Below are 21,515 nucleotides of genomic sequence, written 5' to 3'. Positions count from 1 at the left end.
TGCTCTCTCTCTCTCGAAATAGTTTTCTCCCAGTCCGGTACCGAGGGTATCGTTGCTCTACCTTCCTGAGCCTAACTTAACGCAATTTTCAGGATAATTCCGAGCAGAGAGTTGTCCAGAAACAGAGTTTGGGCAGCCTCAGGGGGACATGTTTCAATCTGGTGTCGATGGAGGTTCTAAGATGCACCAGGGTTTTCTTTTTTTTTCTTTTTTGGGGGCGTGTGTGTATTGCCGGTATCGCCCAGATTGGTGAACAGCGGCGCCCAGAGTCCTAACCAGTTACTGCACTCGTAGAAAACACGCAGACTTCTCATTAACCTGATGTATCTTTCTTTAAGTCTTAGTTTATTGTCAAGGAAATACTCATTCCACAATACATGGATGAAAAGGAGAAATTACTATGTTCATTCACTTAAGCATATCTAAATGTCGCTAAATTGCAATATACTGTAGAATCCCAGTATTCCCAAGTTATCTGTTTTCCCTGTTTGCTATTCATAGAATAATAGTAAAGAGATCTCTAACATCACGAAGAGGAAAAAATCATCCCTCCACTTTCCCTGTGGTATGGCTTGATCATCTGATAATTTCCCAGTCAACATAGACACAGCAGCTGCCCTTTGACTGAAGGATGGGGGGGGGGAAAGGGAGGGAAAAATAAACTTTTAAGAATGTTAAGCTAGATTTTTTTTTTTCTGTGTGGCTGGCCAGTATGGGAACCATACCCTTGACTTTGGTGTTACAAGGCTGCACTCTAGACTCTCAAAAATGAGACCATCACATTTCCTTCCCATTCTGCTTTGAATATTTATCAGAAACCTTGGAATTTTGAAGAACATGTTTTAACTCTATCCTTAGTTTTCCTCTTTTCTAAAGTATTTATCTATTAGATGGGTTTTAAAAGGTTTTAAAATTCACCCAAAGGTAATATATTTTGAATAAATAACATTAAGCTCTTGGAATTTCATTGGGAAAATGTTACATGAATACACAATTTAGATGTCAAATTTTAAGATACAGAGAGGTTGTGATATTATTCTTCATAACTGAAAAAAAAAAAGGCCACATCTTTATTTTTAGACAGGCTATTAGGGTATGTATGCTCCTGCAATCACACTTAATACGTTTTCCAAGAGAAGATGGGTTTCTTAAATAGCAGTATTTTTAAACTAGGAATATAAAGATATTGCCTTTCTTTTTTGCTCATTGCAATATTAGTAAAAGGTTATTACTTAAACTTAGGCTTACAGTCATTTATTTACATTTACCCCAAGTTAGAGAATTATGCTATCTGCACTCCAAAGTTTGACATTTTCAGGAAAAAATTGAACCAGATACTGGCAACCAACCCATGAGCACTATGACTGAGAAGGGTTCAGAAAATGAGGAAAGAAAGGAGAGACTCAATGGCCACAAGGATAGTTATTGGAAAGATAATTTCTGTTCTTGTATATCCAAGTGTACAATTTGTCAACTTCTCAAAGACAAGTATATGGCTACCCAGGGTAGAAATTTAAAGATCCAGTAAAATTGCTTCAATATTGCAAGGATGGGACTCTTTAACAGGAAACACAATTTTTCAGGATATTCATTAACAGGCACAAACTTTTCCCCAAAGGAATTGTCCAAGCTGATGAGGCAAATCAAAATATACACAAAAATCAGCAAGTAAACTTGTACAGCTCCCATCCCCCAACAACAGAAAACAAGCAGGAGTGATTTATAAAATAAATATGTATGAAATAAAAATGTTAAAACTCACACGAATACATTTGAATTCAACATAAGATTTAAGGCTTCATTGCTGGCACTACAGATGACATCCAGCTGAAAGATGTCTCTTGAGTTAACTTGAAGAAATTAACATTTTTTTTGTAATATTTGAAGGCATACATAGACTGCAGGAATAAGGCATATCTCCTTCACTTAAGTCAGGGGCAACTCCAAATCCAGGTTGGATCAGAGACCAGGCTGAAAGCAGCCCCTGGTGACAGGGATAGAGGAGCATCCAGACGTGGGCGATGGCCAGAATCACCATGAGGAAGAAGAGTATAGAGACCAAGTCCAAGGTTATCAGCATGTAAACTGCAGCTTGGCCTGCCTGCAGCAAATGCCAGCAACTACTGAAAAGTGTCAGCGAAGACGAGGTGCAGTGTGACTCACTGTTGTTCACAGCGACCACCAAGCCCTGGAGGGCTGCGTCTCTTAACTGTGTCAATGCTGTTTGCACCTAACTCGTGAGCATCCCCAGGTTGAAGAGCTGAGTTAGCTAGCCTGAAGCATGTGATTAAAGTCAGGCCTTGTGCCCCAGTTGGCATCCACTTAAGTGACCAGGTAGCTGGGTTGCATCATGCTGTGGTGCTGTGTCAAAGAGGGCCACGCCTAGCTGCAACTCCTGGCACAGCATCCTCTTTGCGTTTTCATGGCTTGCACCTACCATCACAAGCAGGCTCAGGATGACACCAAGCCAGTTGAACCCTGGTCACAGGCCAACAGAGTCAGCTTAAAGGTAGTCTGCGTGAACACCTTTGCACTCTGCACTCACGTACCCATAGGATGATAGTGTTTACAGTGCCAGGTCACTGATCAGGAAGAAGTAGAAGACTTACGAAACCCCAAGTCCAGGTGGGAAGCACTAAAGTATGTTGTGGAGGAGCTTGGGAGGTGTTCCCGGTTGCCTGGACCGAATAGGAGGCTTGTTGAAAAACCAGACCGTTTTCTGTTGATGCAGATGATATACAGGGTGATGTCTGTGCTGGAGCAGAGGGACAGCATTTCCTCATTGGTGACTCTGATAGTGACACTGTACTTCAGTGTCTGCTCCCAGTTTAGGATTCCATAGTAATTACACAATAATTCTTGGAGGTGAATTGTTTGCCAGTGTGATCATTCCTCTCTACAAAAATATTCACCTCTCCATTTAAGCAGGTCTCTCAATCCTGTTGTTTTGGTAATGCAACCACAGTTCCTACCTCTAATAGGGTTAGGCACCCAGTTGAAAGTCACCTGTACTGCATTATAGCTCTCAACCTCCATTTCGACCAGGACTCTGAAACGGACCCTCAAACTACCTTTATGCTTATCTTCTATTCCATTCTGTTACTTTTACTCTTCAAATCAAGTATTTCTGTCATTTGACAGTAGATATATTCTGTATATCCTGTGAGATTGTGTGGAAAGTGTCGGAGAACTCTATCTGTAAAGGATGTCATCTAGGTCAATGGGATCTCCTGAAGAATGCAGAGGAGGCGGTGGAGGGCAGTTCCCCTGTAGACTGACTCTGCTGTACACGTTGTGGCTCAATATCCGAGGACTGGCATTGCCATCCAAGGTCTGTATCTTGCCCTGAGCTGTTCTGCCCCCTCCCCACCACCAAGCGGTAGCAGCTCTGCTCCTTGGTCCAGGCTTTCTTCAATAGCAACTCAGGGTATTTACTGCTCTAGTGCTGTCCTGTACTTTGGGGGGCCGGGGAGATGATTATTGAAACTAATCTGATAAATTTGTAGAGAGTTACTGCCAGAGTCCAAATCTACTGCAGATTTGAGTAAACCTTGCTCCAGAATTTCCAAAACAAAATGTCTGTGCTAAAAGCCATTATGTTATCATTTATATCCAGGATGAATACTTTTATATGAAAAATATTGATACGATTTTCAGTGGTATCAAATTCAAGGGGCCTAGGGATTTCCTTTGGCATGTTTGCTAGATCCTGTCATTGTCAAATTCGTCCCTGCTCTCTTTGGCTCTGGCGGTAGAGGGGCTTCTTAGCACTCACCCGTAGTTTCTGGCCACCGAGACGCAGATCTTCGGCGAGATTCCCACCTTAAACCCGTAGCCTTCTCTTCCAGAATCTCAGAGTATGGGCTACGTAGTTCTCTCGGTAGAACAAAGACAGCAGGAAGGGTAACGGCGCTCCCTGCGCTCCGCACGCCTTCCCTGTGGAGAACTTCTCCCTGCTCTTCTCCATGCTGCTTCTCAGATCCAATACCCCTCGCTACCGTTGCTCCCCGCTTCCGGATTACAAAGGTGCACTGGAAAGAAAAGGCAGAGCCTCACTCGGGTCGTTAAAGATCCTGACGTGCCCGACCCAGATGTTTGTAACACACTACGGAAGAGAAAAGTGCAGAATTTTTCCTGATGCGTTTCTCAAAAGCCTGCAGGGATCGCTGCGTCAGAATCACCAATGGATCGCTTTTCCTTCACTCTAGCCACGGATTGGCCGACAGCGGCACCCAGAGGCCCAGTGTGGTATCTACCACATATTATTTCTGAAGTCCTATCTGCTTTATTTCCGGGACTTAATGTAGAATACCAGCTGCTTTAGTATAAAAAGTGCAAACCTTTTTGACAAAATATTAATGAAATGGTCTTTCCGCAAAGCTTAAATCAAACGTCTTAATTTATTAAAATCTGACTTAAAACAAGAATCCTTACAGAATTTTCCCTCTTGACATTTCCTTTTGAAGATGATATACTATTGAAACTTCTTTTTCGTAGAAAAATGGTTACTCAAGAAATCACAGGTGTGACAATCAAAAATTTCTCCAGACATTACCAAATGTGACCCCCTCCACCGTTTTGGGGAAAAAAAAAAAAAAAACAGGCTTAGGGTATTTCCTTGGTGAGTATTATTGAGCCAGGGATAGGAACATGGCCTACGTTGGTCCAATTGAATTGAAAGACAGGCTCTGGTTGGGGAAAAGCCACTCTTTTAACTTGTCATGAGCAGGAACAGAAATTCCCCAGTTACTGCTGGCAGGTACCTTGTGATCACAGTCCTTGGAAGTTTACAAGGAGAGGACAGGAGAGCTGAAAGAATAATACAAAAAGAATAAATAAATACTCATTCTTCAAAATTAGTAAGAGAAAAACCATTTGTGCCAGGGAATGATTGTATCACACCTGGGGCAGTCATACTTCTAAGTCCTGCACTGTACAATACAGTAACCACCAGCCACATGTGGCCACTGAGCATTTAAAATGTGGCTAGTCCAAATTGAGACGTGCTGTAAGTGTAAAATCTACACTAGATTTTGACAATGTAGTACAAAATAATAATGTAAAATGCATCGTTAATTTTTAGATTGGTTATACTCTAATGTTGCATTCATAATACTTTAGGTATATTGGATTAAATAAAATATTATTGAAATTAATTTCACTTGTTTCTTTTCGCCATTTTAGTGTGGCTACTAGACAATTTTAAATCACGTTTGTGGCTCACATCTGTGCCCCACATTATGTTTCTATTGGACAGAGCTCCTCTAGACTACCTGGTTTTTGAGATAATAGATTTTCTTATTGTTTAAAGAAGTGTAAGTTAGGTTTTGATTTTTTTTCTACAGAAAGCATCCTACTTAATACAGGATACTGCTACATATTTTTAGTTAGCCCACATTTTACCTTTAAAATATATGGTGATACAGCAATACATAAGCTTGAGTTTTTGTGGTGTTTGCTATTTCCTCACACCTGTAATTTTCTACCTCAAAAATGTAAGCAGAACTTCTCCCACCACCTGTAGTGTTTTTAATCTCCAAAATATAAGTAGCCCTTTGGGGGCTGGCTGATTATCCCAGTTGGTCAGAGCATGGTATTGATCACACCAAGGTCTGGGGCTTGATTCCTGTACCAGGCCAGCGGCTGAAAAAAATAATAATAATAAAGGAAAAAACAAACAAACAAAATATAAGTAGCCCTTTAAAGAACTTGAAAGTTTATTAGAGAGAATTTTCAAACATACAGGATTAGCAGTAGCCTCATTGTCAAACTCCTTTAGCATAGGTAGGAATCCTTTCGAAGACTTGTGACACTGGGGAATTTATTGCTCTCCCCAAATCTTTGGCTCACTGGTATCACAGCTATTCCATGGAACAACCACAGGAGTGTAATTGTTTCATTAATTTAGTGTTTTTCTGTATGTCTAATGGATTCAGGGAAGAAACCAACTGGATTTATCAATAGACATTAAGATGATGATGTGGCAGAGCCCTTAGCTTTAGGGTCAATATAACCCCCCACCTCCCAACAGCATTTTGAAATGTGTTAAACTCAAAAGCACCTAATATTTCAGGATTGAAGGAGGTAGATACTTTGGGAAACCTTTAGTTAATCCTTTTAATTACATCTGACAATCTTCCATTTACAGGTTTACTAACTAAAATACATCACCATTTTAGCAAGTCAGAATTGCATAGAATTTATCCCCAGTTACCTTCTGTTACAAGGATATTTGAGCAGCATAAAACTCAAGGAATTAAAATACAATTTTCACATGTAAACATGATCTCACATTTTATATGGTTAAAAAAGCACTATGCAGAGGTTAGTATGCTAAACTGTTTGTAAAATAAGTATAATCAGGTATAATTAAAGGACAATTAAAAAAATTTCATCTTCAGAAAAGAGGAAATAGATCATCCTGGAAATTATAGATGAATCAGCCAACATTCTTCAGCACATTATAGAGCACAGAGAAATAATGTACAGTTATCTGGAAGGGCATAACTTCTCCTTTAGAATTAACATAAAAAACCAAACTGGTGCCAGGCCATTTTAATTTCCTCCCATAATACAGTATCACAGTCTACTTAAACCACATTCACACACATTGTTACTAAACCTCTCTGCCTCATAACAACCGGCATATACCAAGTGGCTCTATCTCATTCTAAGGCAACACATCATGTGTTTTCTCTTACAAATTATTATAGAATCAAGACTACATTTATTTCTTCCTAGATGGACCAACTGTTTCATTCAACTAGCAAAATTTTTTGTGTGTGTATCTCCCATGTTCTGGTACTGTCACTAGGACATGATGAACAAGACAGAAAAGATCCTTATCATGGAGCTTTCAATCTGGTAAGGAAGACAATTAACAAGTACATAAAGAAAAAAGAGAATTTTGGAAATGTTAATCACACTTTAAGAGTGTTCTCTTAAATTTAGGTGCAGTTATTAATATTTTAGAGGATACAAATTAAATATTAAATGATCTCTGATGCTCTACCAAACAGATCCTTTTAAAAAATAAATGGAAATGAACAGAAATAAGAGGAAACTGTTACGAAGTTACACCAAAACACTATCAATACGTGTCGATGAACACCTGACTATCCATAGAACAGACAAGGAGAAAACAGTCAGCAAAATAGTAGAGGAGGAATGAAAATAATTCCAAAGTAATTTAGAAATTACTGGCATGCGAGAGGCAGGGAATAATAGTTTCATTATATTCTACTTTCATCAAACCATCTATCAGACAATTCTGCTCTAAATGAATCCGTGCCTCCAGAAGAACTTACTTCTCTGTTCACATTTATATCTATGCCAAACACATTAAAAAGAGGAATCACCCCTGTTCCCTTGAAGTCCTCCCAAACAGAAATAAATTCAGAGGCATGGTTACCCTCTGAACATTTTCATAAGTAACAAAATACAGACTTAAAATTATATAATGGGCAGCAGGTCCTCCTCACTTCATTGATTTGGGTACTTTAAAATCCATTGTATACAAGATCCAAGGTTCGATCCCTGTTTCCGGCCGACCGCCCAAAATAAAAAAATTATAATAAACAAACAAATAAATAAAATCAATTGTATAGTTAGTTATAAATTCTTAATTCTTGTATTGGCACCAGATTGGATATACTCTGGAGCGCATACGAGATGTTTCTGTAAGGACGCCGTTATCTCCGGTAATCATGCGGAAGCCTAGAAGCTATCCGGCGCCACTGCGAGCCGGCAAAAGCGCTGGTTTAGAGGGGGGCGGATCTAGGTCTTTCTTAGACCCGTCATCTGTAAATATTTAATCTCAAACCTATGGCTCTTCAGGAAACATTCTCGTTTTCCTCCGGTAAAGGCAAGTTCTCGCGAGAGCACGAATTTCACGCTGAGCAACGTAATCGCGCGATTGCGCCTGCGCGCGTTGGAGCTGCCCGCACTTCCGCCTGGGCCGTGCTGTCACTCACGGCCGCTTTCCGCCCCGTGCCATGACTAAGCGCTTCTTTCTCCGCTAGGTACGCAGCTCCGTGCCGCGGCTGGCTGTGCTGCTGAGCTGCCGAATCTGGCGCTCGGACCTGCGGATCTCGGCGAGATTTCGCGTTACCAGCCTTGGGCCCTTTCATCGGTAAGCAGTAGCGGATCACTTTGTCAAGCAGCAGCAAGAACAAAGGAATCGAGAAGGAGACGCTTGGCTCTCCGTCTCTTTGTTCCGAGCGGCTTTCTCTTCCGTTTGCTCCGGCCCGGAGAAGCTGAATTTATAATCGTCACTGGATTGTAAGTACTCGAGGCGAAGAGAGCTCACTGCGCCCCGCCTTTTGAATATCTTTATTCCGGGAGAGATTGTGGATTGGGAGTGCCCGCGGGGCCTTACTTTCTATGCCGAAAATCATTCCGCAGGAGCCGCCATTTGCTTTCCTGCTCGCTCGTTAGCCAGCTCTGTCTCCATTGTCCGGCAGCGGCACCTAGAGGTCGGAACTCGGCATTGCAGCTAATAGATTTAAAAGTACTTTGTGGATAAGCTAATGTGTCAGTAACGACTGGTACTCAGTCACAGCGTATTTATAGAGAAAAGACTTGGGGATATAATTAAACATTAAGACAAACAGACGCTTAGCTGCTGTTCTACTTAGAACATTTTGTAATTAAAGAATTCAATTCATAACAAACTGGTCTTTTTAACTGTTGCAGTAGCCTAAACTTTTTAGTGCAACAAGTGTTTATTAAAGGAGACAAAAGTCACAAAGAACTAAAGATGAGTAAGAGCAAAGATGATGCTCCTCATGAACTAGAGAGCCAGTTTATCTTACGCCTACCTCCGGAATATGCCTCTACCGTGAGGAGGGCAGTACAGTCTGGCCATGTCAACCTGAAAGACAGACTGACAATTGAATTACACCCTGATGGGCGTCATGGAATTGTCAGAGTGGACCGGGTCCCATTGGCCTCAAAATTGGTAGATCTGCCGTGTGTTATGGAAAGCTTGAAAACCATTGATAAAAAAACTTTTTACAAGACAGCTGATGTCTGTCAGATGCTTGTATCCACAGTTGATGGTGATCTCTATCCTCCTGTGGAGGAGCCAGTTGCTACTACTGATCCCAAAGCAAGCAAGAAGAAGGATAAGGATAAAGAGAAAAAGTTTATCTGGAACCATGGAATTACCCTGCCTCTAAAAAATGTCAGAAAGAGAAGGTTCCGGAAGACAGCAAAGAAAAAGTATATTGAGTCTCCAGATGTGGAAAAAGAAGTGAAGCGGTTGCTGAGTACAGATGCCGAGGCTGTTAGTACTCGCTGGGAAATAATTGCTGAAGATGAAACAAAAGAGACAGAAAATCAAGGCCTTGATATCTCTTCTCCAGGAATGTCTGGTCACAGGCAGGGCCATGACTCATTAGAACATGATGAGCTTCGGGAGATATTCAATGACCTCAGCAGCAGCAGTGAAGATGAAGATGAGACACAGCATCAGGATGAAGAAGATATAAACATTATCGATACTGAGGAAGATCTGGAGAGACAGCTACAGGACAAGCTAAATGAATCAGATGAACAGCACCAAGAAAATGAAGGAACCAGTCAGCTGGTAATGGGAATTCAGAAACAGATTGATAACATGAAAGGCAAGCTCCAAGAGACCCAGGACAGGGCAAAACGACAGGAGGATCTTATCATGAAAGTGGAAAACCTGGCTCTCAAGAACAGATTTCAGGCTGTGCTGGATGAACTCAAACAAAAGGAAGACCGAGAAAAGGAGCAGCTCAGCTCTTTGCAAGAAGAACTGGAATCACTCCTAGAGAAGTGAGAAGAACTTTGATACTTTATTTCCAATCTTCAGACTGGTTTAGCATTAGAAAAACCTTGGCTTCCTCACTTAGACTGGATATTAAGACTTTGCAGGACTTTGCAGTAGTTCTCATTCTTGTTAATGCTAGAAGTTCTGTTGAATTATCTCATTTGTTTTTCAGAACCACTGTGCGAGGTGTTCATCCTACAGGAAGTAGGATTGTATAGGCAGAAAAATGATTGGAGGAAAGTTGTAGGATTAATAGAATGAACAGTTCAACCATAATAATCATAGCTTTACTGTAGGACTTTGATAACTGTTTCTCCATTTGCCAGAAGCTGCTGTTGCTGCTCTGTGATGCTGTCTGAGATCAATTAGAAGAACCTAGTCTGGAGGCTAGTGAAGCTAGTTTGCATATGTTTTCCCATGCAGTAGCAATTTCCTACACGTAGAGATGTAAATTATTTCATAAAGTTGTCTCTAGCAATAAATAAAAGCAACTAATTTTCACCTTATAATGTATCTTGTTCTTTTATGGTTAGTGGGAGTCAGATCCTCTGTGGTTTCTTGGTTGAGTGTAATGACTGAGTAGTTTGATCCTGTTTTGCAGGTAAAGAAGCAGTTATGCTGAATTTTAAGAAAAAGCAATACAGGAGGGGCAAAGAAATTGGGAAGAGACATCTCTGCATTATATTAAGGTTTCAGTCCACCTGCTCCATTTGGGAAGCATGAGATATAGAGCCTCCCTAAACTACCCTAATTTTTGTAGATGAAGTTCTGTCTGTACCATTTTTTTTTTTTTTAAAGCACTAAACTTACCTGCATAAAATATTGGAAACAAAGCAATGACTATTAAGTACAGTCCAATGAACCATTACATTGTTTTGGGTCAAGATTATATTTCTAATTATTTTCAATTTAATTCATGCAATTATTTATAATATTCCAAGAGCTGAAGTAATTTATCCATGTCATTTTATCAAAATTGCTCATGTAGGAAGCCAGTGTCATAGTCTGGTATTTCAAAATTTCTTAAACATAATTTTCATATTCTTTTAAATTTTCCATGCTCTTAAGATGATCTAATGCCTAACACTTGAGCTATTTTTGAAAAATCAGTGACTGGTAAAAATTTACAAGATGCGGAGTTGCATGCAATTCATTCCTGACTGGTTTATTAAAACAAGCTTTTATTTGAAAATATTAGCCTCACGAAGTAAACATTTAGAGCCCATTTTAATTTTCTGTTTGACAGGAGACAGTGGTGAAATGTTTAAAAAAATAAATTATCCAGACCTCAGTGTGTAATCATAAATGCTGATATTTGGAGACTTTGCAAGGAAGATTATTTTTTCCCACATCTGATCATTTTTCTTCTACCAAAATATTGTCACAACTTTAAGATTTCAATATAGAACATGGAAGCTTAAGCAAGGTTTCTCTCAGGTTCTAGGCTTTGGATTATTTCTTGAGATTTGCAAATAATAAAAAGCAAGTTTTCTTAATGTGTTAGGGTGGCAGGTGACAAATTCTCCTGTTTTTGTACATCTAGGTATTTTGCCACACTTACAAGTTTGACACTTAGAAAGCTCTCACTATATTTGGCTTTATAGTGGATCAGTTACCAAATAATTATTCTTACCAAATTCTCAACACTAATGATGGCTTAGTGCCATCAATAATGGAAAGGAAAGATGCTGGATACACTAACACGGTAGTCTCTTTTTGGCTACTCTTATTTCAGCTATTAGCACTGTGCTGCTTCTAAAGTCCACATTTCTATGCCTGATTTCTGAGCCCCAGATTTAGTGTATTCAACTATGTACTGGAAGTACTTCGAAGTACACATTGGGAAATAGCCCTCATGCAACTTAACTCTAATGTTCAAAATGGAACTAATCCTCTTCCTTTTTTTGAAAACTTGCTCTTCCTCTTGTGTTTCAGTGAAAATAAATGGCACTACCACCCATCCCAGCTGCTGAAGCAAAAAAACTTGAACCATAAGTTTGACTTCTCCCTCACTGCTGATAGTACTTTTTGAAAAATTCTTCAGTCACTCTACTTCATCTGCACTGGCACTGTCTTAGTTCAAGCTGTTATTTTCTCTTCCTACAAATGGCAGTAGCTGCCTGACTGGTGTGTGTATATAAACATTTTTCTTTACCATCCAATTTAGTTTTTTTAATCTGCCACCAAAGTGATCTAAGACATAATTGTCAGTCCCATGCTTAAAACCCTTAGTGGTGCATCACTGCTTTCAGGATTATATTTCTTAGAAAGTCCAACAAGAGTTTGAGTGCTCCATTTACCTTTTCAGCCTCAGTTCATCACATCCCCTCACTGCGGTCAATCCATCCTGAGCTTATTTATATTTTTTCAAAGACTTTACTCACTCTTCCTCTTCTGGGTCATTGATCCTTTTAACAAGGTGTTCATTCCACCTAGAAGCCTCCTTTGTTTGGCCGAGTCCTACTTAACCCTCATGGCTCAACCTAAATATTCCAACAAGGTATTCTTGACCTCCCATCTAGATTAAGCAATCCTATTATGCCCTTGCCTGTACTCTGTGCTACTCTCTCTCATTCATTCATTCAACAAACATTTATTGTGCCATACAGTACCAGATACTGGACATGAAGTACTGAACTAAGCATTTAGTGTCTTATAAGCTCATACATTCTATACTCTACTAGGACAAATATTCTGTTATGCATTTATCATACTGAAGTGTAAATGACCTGTTGCTCATATCCCCCACTAGTTTGCAAATACACTGACTTTGGCTTGTTAGTCACTGATAAACTTACTAAAGAATAGTAAAGATATTAAAATCTCATGGTCAAAAGATGTAGTGCCTGGGTTTATATGCTAGCTCAGTGTCATATGATCTTTGGCAGGTAACTTAATCTGTTTGCCTCAGTTTTCTCATTTCTGAAGTGGACATGATAATATTATCTACCTCATAGGGCTGTTGGGTTGTTGGCTGTTGAATCATAAAAGACTTGCTTAGAACAATACCTGGAATATAGTAAATAAATAATAAAAGCAAACATTATTACTGCCTATTCACTAGGGCCTGGACCAAGACAGGGGATTAAATTTTTATTTGAATTAAGGAGTGACTGAAACGGTAGAAGAGCATTTATAAAGAAACAGCTGTTTTAAATGTGGTTCACATTTCAAATTTAAGAAATTTTCTAAATCAAAGCTTATAAATTAGATTTTAGTAGAAACAGTTTGCCTCATATATCTACAGCATAAACATTGACTCAGCTTGCTACTGTATTGTTTATTTATTTGATTTATTTACAGATAGCTTTGCATTAATATTAAAAGGTTTCATAATGGAGAGCAATTATCTGGTATATAAATTTCAAAAGAGAAAGATTTTACCAAAGATTGTGACCCATTTTCCTTAAGTAAATCCCAAGTTACCATGAAAGACTCACTTTTCTCACAGCTCCCTTGACTAATGAGTTTGGTGTATAGTTGGACAACAGTTTTTGGTGTTTCTGGGTTCATGAATGGAAGTCTTGAAAAACTTTTATTAGTGTTTTAAAATATTACAAAAATAAGAAAAGACTCCTTGAAAATAATTATAGAAAGTTTTACAAAAAAAAAAGTCTTCCCTCTCACATCAACTTTATATGGTAAACTGTTCTTATCATTTTGATATGTATTATTCCAGGCCTTTATTTGGTCTGTAATAAACTAAATACATATGTGTAGTTCTGTATAGCAAAAAATATGATTTTGTTATAAACACTATTCTGCAACTTCATCACTCAAAAATATATTATGGGTATCCTTCCTTATCAACATATATATCTACTGCTTTTCTGTGTGGTATAGATTTTTTTCTTAATTTTATCAATGTCCCTATTCATGTTTACTTAGGTTGTTCCATTTTATATTTGCTATTCCACAGAAAGCTGAATAAACATTCATGTATATAGTCTTTAGTAAGAATTCTTAAGTGAAAACACAAACGGAAAACTGCTCACTACACAGCAACCACCCTGGCCTTCTTTTTCTACTTCAAACACCCAGCTCTTTCCCACAGCCGAGCTTTAGTGTTTACAGTTCTCTTTTCCTGGAAAGATCTTCAGAAGTCTGAATAGGCATTTCTCAAAGGAAGATATGTGAATGGCCAACAGACACTTGAAAAAATGCTCAATATCACTCAGCATTCGGGAAATGCAAATCAAAACCACACTGAGATACCATCTCACTCCAGTTAGGATGGCTAATATCCAAAACACTGAGAATGATAAATGCTGGCAAGGTTGCAGAGAAAAAGGAACCCTCCTACACTGTTGGTGGGACTGCAAAATGGTGCAGCATTTATGGAAAATGGTTTGGAGGTTCCTCAAGCAATTACAGATAGATCTACCATATGACCCAGCTATTCCACTGCTGGGAATATACCCAGAGGAATGGAAATTATCATGTTGAAGGGATACCTGTACTCCAGTGTTTATTGTAGCACTATTTACAATAGCCAAGAGTTGGAACCAGCCCAACTGTCCATCATCATAAGAGAGGATAAGGAAAACATGGTATATCTGCACAATGTAATTCTACTCTGCTATATATAAAAAAATGAAATACTACCATTCATTGCAACATAGATGGACTTAGAAAAAATTATATTAAGTGAAATAAGTCAGGCACAGAAAGAGAAATACCACATGTTCTCACTTATTTGTGGGAGCTAAAAATAAATAAATACACAAATAATGGGGGTGGGTGGGGAAGAAGACACAACAATTATAATTCCTTGAACTTGTTAAGACGAGTGAACAGATAGATGGGAAGGGGAGAGAGGGAGGGGGGAGGGAGGAATCGGTAAAGGGACACAAAAATCAACTACATTGTATATTGATAAAATAAATCTTTAGATAGTCTAATGGCTAGCTTTTTGTCATTCAGGCCTCAGCTGAAACCTTACTTTCTCTTGTAACCCTATCTGCCACTCAGTGTAATTGCTAGGGAGCATGTGATACATTTAGATGTTCAGTCTTGTCAAGGGTGGTGGTCTTCACTAAAAAGTTGGAAGCTCTATTGCCATTATTTTTTGGTATGTATGCTCTGGAGGATGTGCTTAGAAACAGAAGCATCATCATTTTAGTTAGTTAGAATTAAGAAAAAATGGTTTCAGTTGCTTAAGATTGCCTGTTGTCTTGGGCAGTGTTATAGCATATGCTGGGTTCTGTTCTCTCCAAGTCCAGCTGTCTAGTCAAATGTGTTTCCTGGAACTTGAACTCTGTCTCTACTATTTGTGTAACTATGTCTGACAATTCAATGAAGGTATAGACCATTCCCTATTAATGCGCCCTGGAGTGTGGTTTTTAATGTAATATTTTCCTTCAAATAGCTTTGTTTAATGGAACAGGAACATACTGGGACACTGTCATTTACATTTATCTTAAGTTATGGTTTTGTGGGCTCTTCTGGCTGAAAGTTTTACTGTTTCATCTCTGGTGGTCACATTGAGATGAAGAAAGAATTGCTCTTCCTTTTCTAAATTGTTCTTTAAGATCAGCTATACAGTATTCTCTTTTTGTTCTAATTTTCATATCTAGGGAAAACTAAGCATTGCTTTTCAGATTATAGTTTGAAGAGAATGTATTCCCATATTGGAGTTTCAAGTACTCCTGAATTGGAAACTCATGTCAGGCAATAGTCTTACACTAATTTTAAGTGATTCTGTAAGACCGCATGTGAATTGTGTCACTGATAACTAGAATTTCAGTGTCTACTTGGTTTTTTACTGTATCTGCTTGGGCTTTGAACAGTTATTCAAAATTTAAAAGGACTTGGCATGGGTTGAATGTCCCCCAAAAGTTCATGTGTTTTGGAAACTTGATCCCCATTGTAACAGTGTTAGGAAGGTGAGCAATCCTGATATGGTATTTGAAAGGTGGGGCCTTTAAGAGGTGATTGGATTGTGAGGTCTGTGCCCTTGTGAATGGATTAGTCTATTCATGGAGTAATGAGTTAATGTTTAATGGGATTATTAGGGAGTGGTTCTGATGGCTTTATAAGGAGAGCAAGTGAGCTTTTTAACTCTCTTGCTCATGCAGTTCTTGCCATGTAATACTCTGGTTGCCTCTAGACTCTGCAGAGTTCCCACCAAGGAGAAGGCCCTCGCCAAATGTGCTCCCTAGACCCTGGACTTCCCAGCCTCCAAAACTATAAGAGAAAAACTTCGTTTTCTTTATAAATTACACAGTTTCAGGTATTCTGTTATAAGCAACAGAAAACTAATACACTCACCATATGTCTTTTCATAATTGGTAATGACATTGTAGCATATGACTCCATTCTCTCAACTTCATATGAAATGCTTTCTACCTTAAAAGACAATGTCTTGAGACAGTGCTATTCTGAAGTCCTTGGTTTTTATTCATGGGAAAGACTTGTCTCATTTCAGGTGCATGCAAGGTCCTAGGAAGATTGCTCAGCACTTCAAGCCCACTGCAGGGGCAGTATCATGATTCAGCCATTTTCAGGTCTTTCTGAAGCTTTGTCAAATTTCTCTTGCATCTCTACTTCAATTTAGTTCTCCTATATGTAGCTTGTATTTTGACTCCCATTATTAGCAGGTGTATGGTTAATGTAGCATATTTATTTCTTAAAAATTCCTGTTCTTTCCTTTGCCCAGGATGTGTGCAGTATCTGTACAGTATCTCTTTGTGGAAAAGCCAAACAGGAAAGATTAGATGTCCTTCTTTTTTTTCCTTGATGGATGAACAGCTAAATTCAGAGTATAAAGTTACTGCACTAATTTGAGAGAAAATTGAAAACAAAACAATTGTAGTCCAATATTGACTCAGCATGTATGCATGTCTACAATATATTATTTTATTCTTCAAGAGTCTTCAAAGAAAGGTTTTTAATATATATTAGGTGACTGTAGCAAAGTCTACTTAATATGTTATGCTACCATTTGGTAATTAGTGCAGTAATATAGTGCATAACATAATGCCTTGAATATAGTTAGCACTCAGTAAACTATTCAAATTTTATGCATGTTTTTCGTGGTTTAAATGCTTATTCAACCACAAATGAGATTACCTGTATCAATCTTTAAAATGGCTAATATAAGTGTAGTTACTATTATACAGTACAAATTTTTGAATTTTTTAGATAGAAAAGCTTGAAGCTCCAATGCTAATTCCTGAGATGATTACTCATTTTGTTTCTATAAAATGTATAAAGGAACATAATGCAAAAGCAGTTGATTGCTTATCTTGCACTTCTTGATAGATTCAGTGTGTGTGTTTTTTAAATAAATAATGAACTAGATGTAATTAATGGACAATTAATCAGTGGTCAGTAAGTTTTTAATGCATATCTAGATAACTTGATAGGGTTTTCATAATAAGTATTAAAATATGCTTTTTCCCACTTGTCTTTCCTGAGGGTGAAATAAAAACATTAAAAAAAAAACACCCCTCAAATATCACATGAAGGATTTAAAAATCTTAAGAAAGTTTTCTAGTTTAAAATGGCAGATTGTTCTCACATCTCTTTTCTCTATCAAAAATCCTGCCAATTATTAAAAGATTATTAAAAGATGATAACCCATAAGGACAAAGAGAGTAGATTAGACAACAGTGAATGAGAGATGTCAACCCATTTTCAGAAGACCAGAGCAGATAGAGAAATGATAATTGAATTCAGAGATCAGAGAAAGTTACATGCTAAATGTCTGCAAGGGGTTATACCAAAGAGAGACAAACCCACTTGATAAAGAACCTGTGAAAGGCAAAAGTTTTGCAAGCAGGAGATTCCAGGGAAGGTGTGGGGCTAGAAACATGAGATTTATATTGAAGTCTGTGTGTGGAGTTCTTGGATGTCAGTATCCCTATCCCATCCTATGAAGCTAGATAAGTCTTTCCAATCCCACAAAAGATAGAAAGTTTATTTTCTGGATAAATTGAAACAAAGAAGGCTCAAACTCAGAGAAAGCAGGCACAGACGAGGCTGGCGTGTACAGCATCAAACAAGGAAATTATCTGCAAATCTGTATATTTCCTGCAGGAATGTCACCCCTCTTTTATCATCTTGTTCTCATTAAATCAGTATCTAGGTATATAACCTACCTTTCTCATCCCCACCCCCACCCACCAGAATCAAGATTGGAAGGTTATTCTCTAAAGAAATCATGTGGTTCCAGAGAAAACTCCAAATACTGACATTTGGGCATTCTACAAAAAAACCAAAAACAAAAAAAACGAAGGCCAGGTCACTATTTGCTGTAATGAAGATTACCTATTGACAAACTATCCATGCACAATCAGCTTTTCAGTGCCTCAATTTTAAATATTAACAGCCAAGAATAATCAGATGAGGAAAGCTTTCTAAATGAAATAATCATTTCAGCATACTTTTAGCTCCCCAGATTTATTTATTTATTTATTTATTTATTTATTTAATTTATTTATTTATACCTCCAAAGTAAAATATTGACTAGGGCTTAGAATATAATCCTGGAGAGAATTTGTTCCTACATTGGGATTATGAACATCTGGGAGAAAAAAGTGTGCCCTGACAGCGGTACCCTTCCTAATGCCCAAAACAGCTTCTCGCCTTGGAAGCTAAACATGTCATTTATATTCCAAACTTATACTGCTACATAAAACTGTGTGGGTCCTCAACAAGAACCTCAAAACACAGCAAGCATAAAGCGCTGGGGCCACACGGCTCTTTTCTATCAAGTTTCTTAGCAGTATGTATATTATCTCCTTTTAAAGTCGGTTGTAAAATGCCGTGTCCTACCTCTAGAAATGATAAGAACTCCGTGTTCCACCAGCTTCCAGGGCTTGCAGTCCCAGGTCCTTGGTGATGTGCATTTTGCAGGCACGGAGTAGCACATCTGCTGGGCTCAGGCCTCCATGGCGCCACACCCAAGAGAGTCAGGAGAAGCAGTACCTCGTTGGGGGTTTTCTGATCAGAAGCAGCCACCGACCCTCAAGTAGCTACCACCAAATTGTCTTCTCTAATTTAAAACTCTGTTTCTGTAGATCGACCCTTTGAGTCCAGGCTTGAGCCACTGAGAGCATCTTCTATTTTGCATAGCAATAAACTGGGGACTCTGGCAGAATGGGAAAGCATTTCTTTCCCCACCAGGTGAATAGGGCGCCTAGAGTCTCTGGCCATAAATGAAAGAATTTATGGAAAAGCTTTCAATGGCTGTATTACAATTCACTAAAAGTGTTTATTTGGTCTGCGTCTCTGGCCCGCTGGCACAGGGATGGCCGGGCTACTGCAGGGGCCTGGCCTGGCACGAGGCCCTAGTGAGTTGCACGCGAGGCCACCGGCCGGGGGTTATTTCAGTGAGCCGCGAGGCTGGAGCGGGGCGACCAGCCGCCAAGCGTGGGGTTAAGCGGCCTCCTGTCGGGGCGTGAGAGCCGAGAGCAGGCGTCGGAGCCTCTCCCCACCGGTGCTCGCCGCCACTGGACGTGAGAGGCAGGTCCTGCACTCCAGAGAGGGAGCTGCCTTCCACCGGGACCAGCAGATGAGTGAGCGAACATGAAGTCCAGTCCTGGCATCCAAGCCGCCATCGACCTCACAGCGGGGGCCGCAGGGGGCACAGCTTGTGTACTGACAGGGCAGCCCTTCGACACAATAAAAGTGAAGATGCAGACGTTCCCCGACCTGTACAAGGGCCTCACCGACTGCTTCCTGAAGACGTACAACCAAGTGGGTTTCCGGGGCTTCTACAAGGGAACCGGCCCAGCGTTGATCGCCTACGTCGCCGAGAACTCTGTCCTCTTCATGTGCTACGGATTTTGCCAACAGTTTGTCAGGAAGGTAGTTGGACTGGACAAGCAGGCACACCTGAGTGATCTGCACACTGCAGCCGCCGGGTCCTTAGCCTCTGCGTTTGCTGCGCTGGCGCTCTGCCCCACTGAGCTTGTGAAGTGCCGGCTACAGACCATGTATGAGATGGAGTTGTCAGGGAAAATACCAAGGAGTCACAATACAATTTGGTCTGTTGTGAAGAATATCCTTAAAAAGGATGGTCCTTTAGGCTTCTACCATGGACTCTCGAGCACTCTACTGCAAGAAGTACCGGGCTATTTCTTCTTCTTCGGTGGTTATGAACTGAGCCGATCGTTTTTTGCATCAGGGAGATCAAAAGATGAACTAGGCCCTGTTCATTTGATGTTAAGTGGTGGAGTTGCTGGAATTTGTCTCTGGCTTGTCGTGTTCCCAGTGGATTGTATTAAATCCAGAATTCAGGTTCTTTCCATGCTTGGAAAACAGGCAGGATTTATGGGAACCCTTTTAAGTATTGTAAGAAATGAAGGAATAGCAGCCTTATACTCTGGACTGAAAGCTACTATGATTCGAGCATTTCCTGCCAATGGGGCACTATTTTTGGCCTATGAATACAGCAGGAAGATGATGATGAGCCAGTTGGAAGCATATTGAAGGGTTTTGATGAACCCAGATCCGAGTACGAGAGTTTGAGAACTACAGGTTATGTCAAGGTTCATGGAGTACAATACCAAAGTGCAATTATTTTTGACTTCATGGGAATTTTGGTTTTGTCTACCCTTCTTCTACCCTAAATCTTAAACTTTATGGAAGGACCTCTATTCTACATCATATAATTTCGGCTTATAATTGTATTGAAACAGAAAAGTTGCTGCTGTTGCCTTTGGTGGGATACACAGGGTGTACTGAGGGCCCCATGTACCTAATATAAAAGGCTAAATACAGTTCTATCAGGGCTATTGCATAAGTCTGTATGTTTACAGGCAGTTTGGACGGTTATGTGAAACATAATTTGGTTCTATGTTTAATCTCAAATATCACCCAAAAAAACCTAGCGTTGACCATATTTCATGAAGATAGGTATAAATGATCGTTTAACCCATTCAGGATATAGGGCCTCTTAACATATGCATTATACTAGGCAGTTAAAGTTTTAAAAATGTCTTGTGTGGTGCATGAAAACCAAAACACTCATCTAGGTTTTTAAGAGGAGAAGGTACCTATATACTGGTGTGGCTTTTACATCCTGGAGTTAAAGTTTCAGAACAGGCATCCTGGATTTCCCCAAGATGCTCTACTCTTAAAATAGTGCCATTCATTTTCAAAGTGGGATTATATTCTGCACTCTGACTATATTGTGAGGTGTGGCCTAGAATCAGCCTTTGAGAGGCAACATGGCCTTCACCTGCACCAATTTCCCTTCTTTTCCTCTCCCAAAAAGCTGGGCTTTAGATTGAGGAAGGAGCTGAGCTGACATACTTTGATGAAGACCCACATAGCTGACAAACTTCTTAGCTTCTGGTCTTTGGGTCCTGGCCTGGGTAGGATCCCAGGGTGTTCTGTTGGCCCATTTAGGGGTTGTTGATTCATTTTGGGTCACTCACTGTCCTCTCTGCCTCCACCTGTCAGAAACTCTTCTAGGGAACAGAAAGTGCCAAAGTTAAGAAAAGCTCGTGTTCCCTATTTGTGATAGAGTGACAGTACTCCTGGGGAAGTCATCTCCTCTCAGGCAGAACTAGACAGAACTGAGTGCTTTTACTCCACAGAGTAATGTCAGGATTGACCCATTCTTGAAGTTTACCTTGGGGTCCATAATTCCTTGCCATTCTTTTACAGTGTTAGAGCTTCTAAATTTGGAACTGGCCATGAGTGAATTTTAATGATGACTGTATATGAGGTGTGATTTTATAAAGCAATGAAACATAAGAACGGC

At 39.6% G+C, this 21,515-nt stretch overlaps 2 protein-coding genes across 2 annotated transcripts; both read left to right on the top strand.

Annotated features, from left to right (window-relative positions):
- Nucleotides 1–7,980: 7,980 nt before the first annotated feature.
- Nucleotides 7,981–10,308, top strand: TAF7 (TATA-box binding protein associated factor 7). Its single transcript, XM_063087377.1, has one exon. The coding sequence runs from the start codon at nucleotides 8,759–8,761 to the stop codon at nucleotides 9,806–9,808; it is 1,050 nt and encodes a 349-aa protein (XP_062943447.1). The 5' UTR covers nucleotides 7,981–8,758; the 3' UTR covers nucleotides 9,809–10,308.
- A 9,022-nt stretch (nucleotides 10,309–19,330) lies between these two features.
- SLC25A2 (solute carrier family 25 member 2) lies at nucleotides 19,331–20,236 on the top strand. The gene has a single exon (XM_063083917.1). The coding sequence runs from the start codon at nucleotides 19,331–19,333 to the stop codon at nucleotides 20,234–20,236; it is 906 nt and encodes a 301-aa protein (XP_062939987.1).
- Nucleotides 20,237–21,515: the final 1,279 nt, after the last annotated feature.

The sequence above is a fragment of the Cynocephalus volans genome, chromosome 2, assembly GCF_027409185.1.
Source record: "Cynocephalus volans isolate mCynVol1 chromosome 2, mCynVol1.pri, whole genome shotgun sequence".
Lineage (NCBI taxonomy): Eukaryota > Metazoa > Chordata > Mammalia > Dermoptera > Cynocephalidae > Cynocephalus > Cynocephalus volans.
This window is presented reverse-complemented; position numbering and strand designations above follow the sequence as displayed.

Bases quoted from the DNA above. Each gene is read 5' to 3' on its own strand.
- TAF7 (XM_063087377.1), top strand. From the start codon at position 8,759: ATGAGTAAGAGCAAAGATGATGCTCCTCATGAACTAGAGAGCCAGTTT.
- SLC25A2 (XM_063083917.1), top strand. From the start codon at position 19,331: ATGAAGTCCAGTCCTGGCATCCAAGCCGCCATCGACCTCACAGCGGGG.